A 1,860-nucleotide genomic window follows, 5' to 3' on the forward strand; every position below is an offset into this window, starting at 1 on the left:
GCGGCTGGGGGTTGTACCTACAATGACACTCCGATGCTTAAGTTAGCATGGGTATTAAACAGGTTTTATGTAGAATCAGAGTATGAGTTATACCTGGGTGCTCCAGTGTATTTATAATGGTGAGATGTGGCCTCCTGTGGATAGGATAAGTTAGTTATCTTATCTTATCTTTAAGTGAGGTCATCTTATCTTCAAGGGAACCGCCTTTATCTTTCTGGGCTTTAGCCGCCTTTAGATTGGGCTATGTTCCTTCGTTTTGGGCCTGCTTTGGGCTCCTTTGGCGAGTTGGCCGAGCTCTTTGAGAAGAGGTCGGGCATTTGGCCGAGCTCTTTGAGAAGAGGTCGGGCATTTGGCCGAGCTCTTTGAGAAGAGGTCGGGCATTTGGCCGAGCTCTTTGAGAAGAGGTCGGGCATTTAGCCGAGCTCTAGAAGAGGTCGGATAGTCTGACCTGAAGAGGTCGGTCGGCTTGTCGCTAAACATCCCGGGTCGGACAGGTTGACCCAGGGTATGAACAGTTATCTATTCAAGCAGCTTTCTAACCACCACCTTTGCAATGATAACAATTCAAGCAAAGAGGAAGAGTGTCAAGCTATAACACTTAGGAGTGGGAAGGAACTTAAGGAACTCTCCCAAAAACCACAAGAAGAAGGCTCAAATGAAAAGGGAGAAGAGCAAGATGGAGTTCAAACTCCCACTTCAAGTCCACAAAAAGAAAAAGGGATGCCAAAACTGAATATCTCAAGAGCTCCATATCCTCAGCAGTTGAAGAAAAAGGAAGATGACAACCAGTTCGTGTGATTCTTGGAGATCTTCAAGAAACTACAAATCAACATACCCTTTGCTGAAGCAATCGAACAAATGCCACTCTATGCCAAGTTCCTGAAGGAGCTGATGACTAAGAAGAGAAGCTGGAAGAACAATGAGACTGTGATACTAACCGAAGAATGTAGTGCTATCATCCAGCACAAACTACCCCAGAAGTTGAAGGATCCTGGGAGTTTTCAGATCCCTTGTATTATAGGGGAAATCACAGTAGAGAAGGCCCTTTGTGACTTAGGAGCCAGCATCAATTTGATGTCAGTAACAATGATGAGGAAGATGAAGATCGAGGAGGCTAAACCAACAAAAATGGCCTTACAACTGGCAAACCGATCGTTCAAATTCCCTCATGGCATAGTAGAGGATTTGTTGGTGAAAGTAGGAGACTTCATATTCCCAGTAGATTTTGTAGTGTTGGACATGCAGGAGGAAGCCAAGACTTCCATTATTCTGGGAAGGCCGTTCTTGGCTACTGCTGGAGCTATCATTGATGTCCAAAAAGGTGATCTTACCTTGAGATTACACAATGAAAAGATGACATTCAATGTGTTCAAGGCCATGAGTTACCCACCAGAACAATTGGGGGAATGCATGAGGTTAGACGCACTTGAAGAAGAAGTGCAGGAGTGTTTTGAAGAAGAAGAGCATGAAGAGCCTGAGAGATCAATGGAAGAGGAATATATATAGAGCGAGGATGTTGCAACAGCAGAGAGTCATGTTCAAGATGCACCAAAGGAAGAGACTGAAAAGTCAGAGGCACCCAAGGTTGAACTCAAAGCATTGCCACACACTCTCAAATATGCATACCTAGGAGAAAATAAAAACTACCCAGTGATCATAAGCTCATGCCTCAGCCAAGATCAAGAGGATGAACTGCTCAAGGTGCTGCGGGAGCATAAGGACACCATCGGATGGACCCTTGCTGACCTGAAGGAAATCAATTCAGCTATATGAATGCATAAAATACTGTTGGAAAATGATGCAAAACCATCCATTCAATCCCAAAGAAGGCTGAACCCAATCATGAAGGAAGTGGTACAG

General features: G+C 44.5%; 1 protein-coding gene across 1 annotated transcript; it reads left to right on the top strand.

Annotated features, from left to right (window-relative positions):
- Positions 1-858: 858 nt before the first annotated feature.
- LOC130957064 (uncharacterized) lies at positions 859-1,506 on the top strand. The gene has a single exon (XM_057883962.1). It carries the CDS (start codon positions 859-861, stop codon positions 1,504-1,506), a length of 648 nt encoding a protein of 215 aa, XP_057739945.1.
- Positions 1,507-1,860: the final 354 nt, after the last annotated feature.

This window comes from Arachis stenosperma, chromosome 10 (assembly GCF_014773155.1).
Source record: "Arachis stenosperma cultivar V10309 chromosome 10, arast.V10309.gnm1.PFL2, whole genome shotgun sequence".
Taxonomy (NCBI): Eukaryota; Viridiplantae; Streptophyta; class Magnoliopsida; order Fabales; family Fabaceae; genus Arachis; species Arachis stenosperma.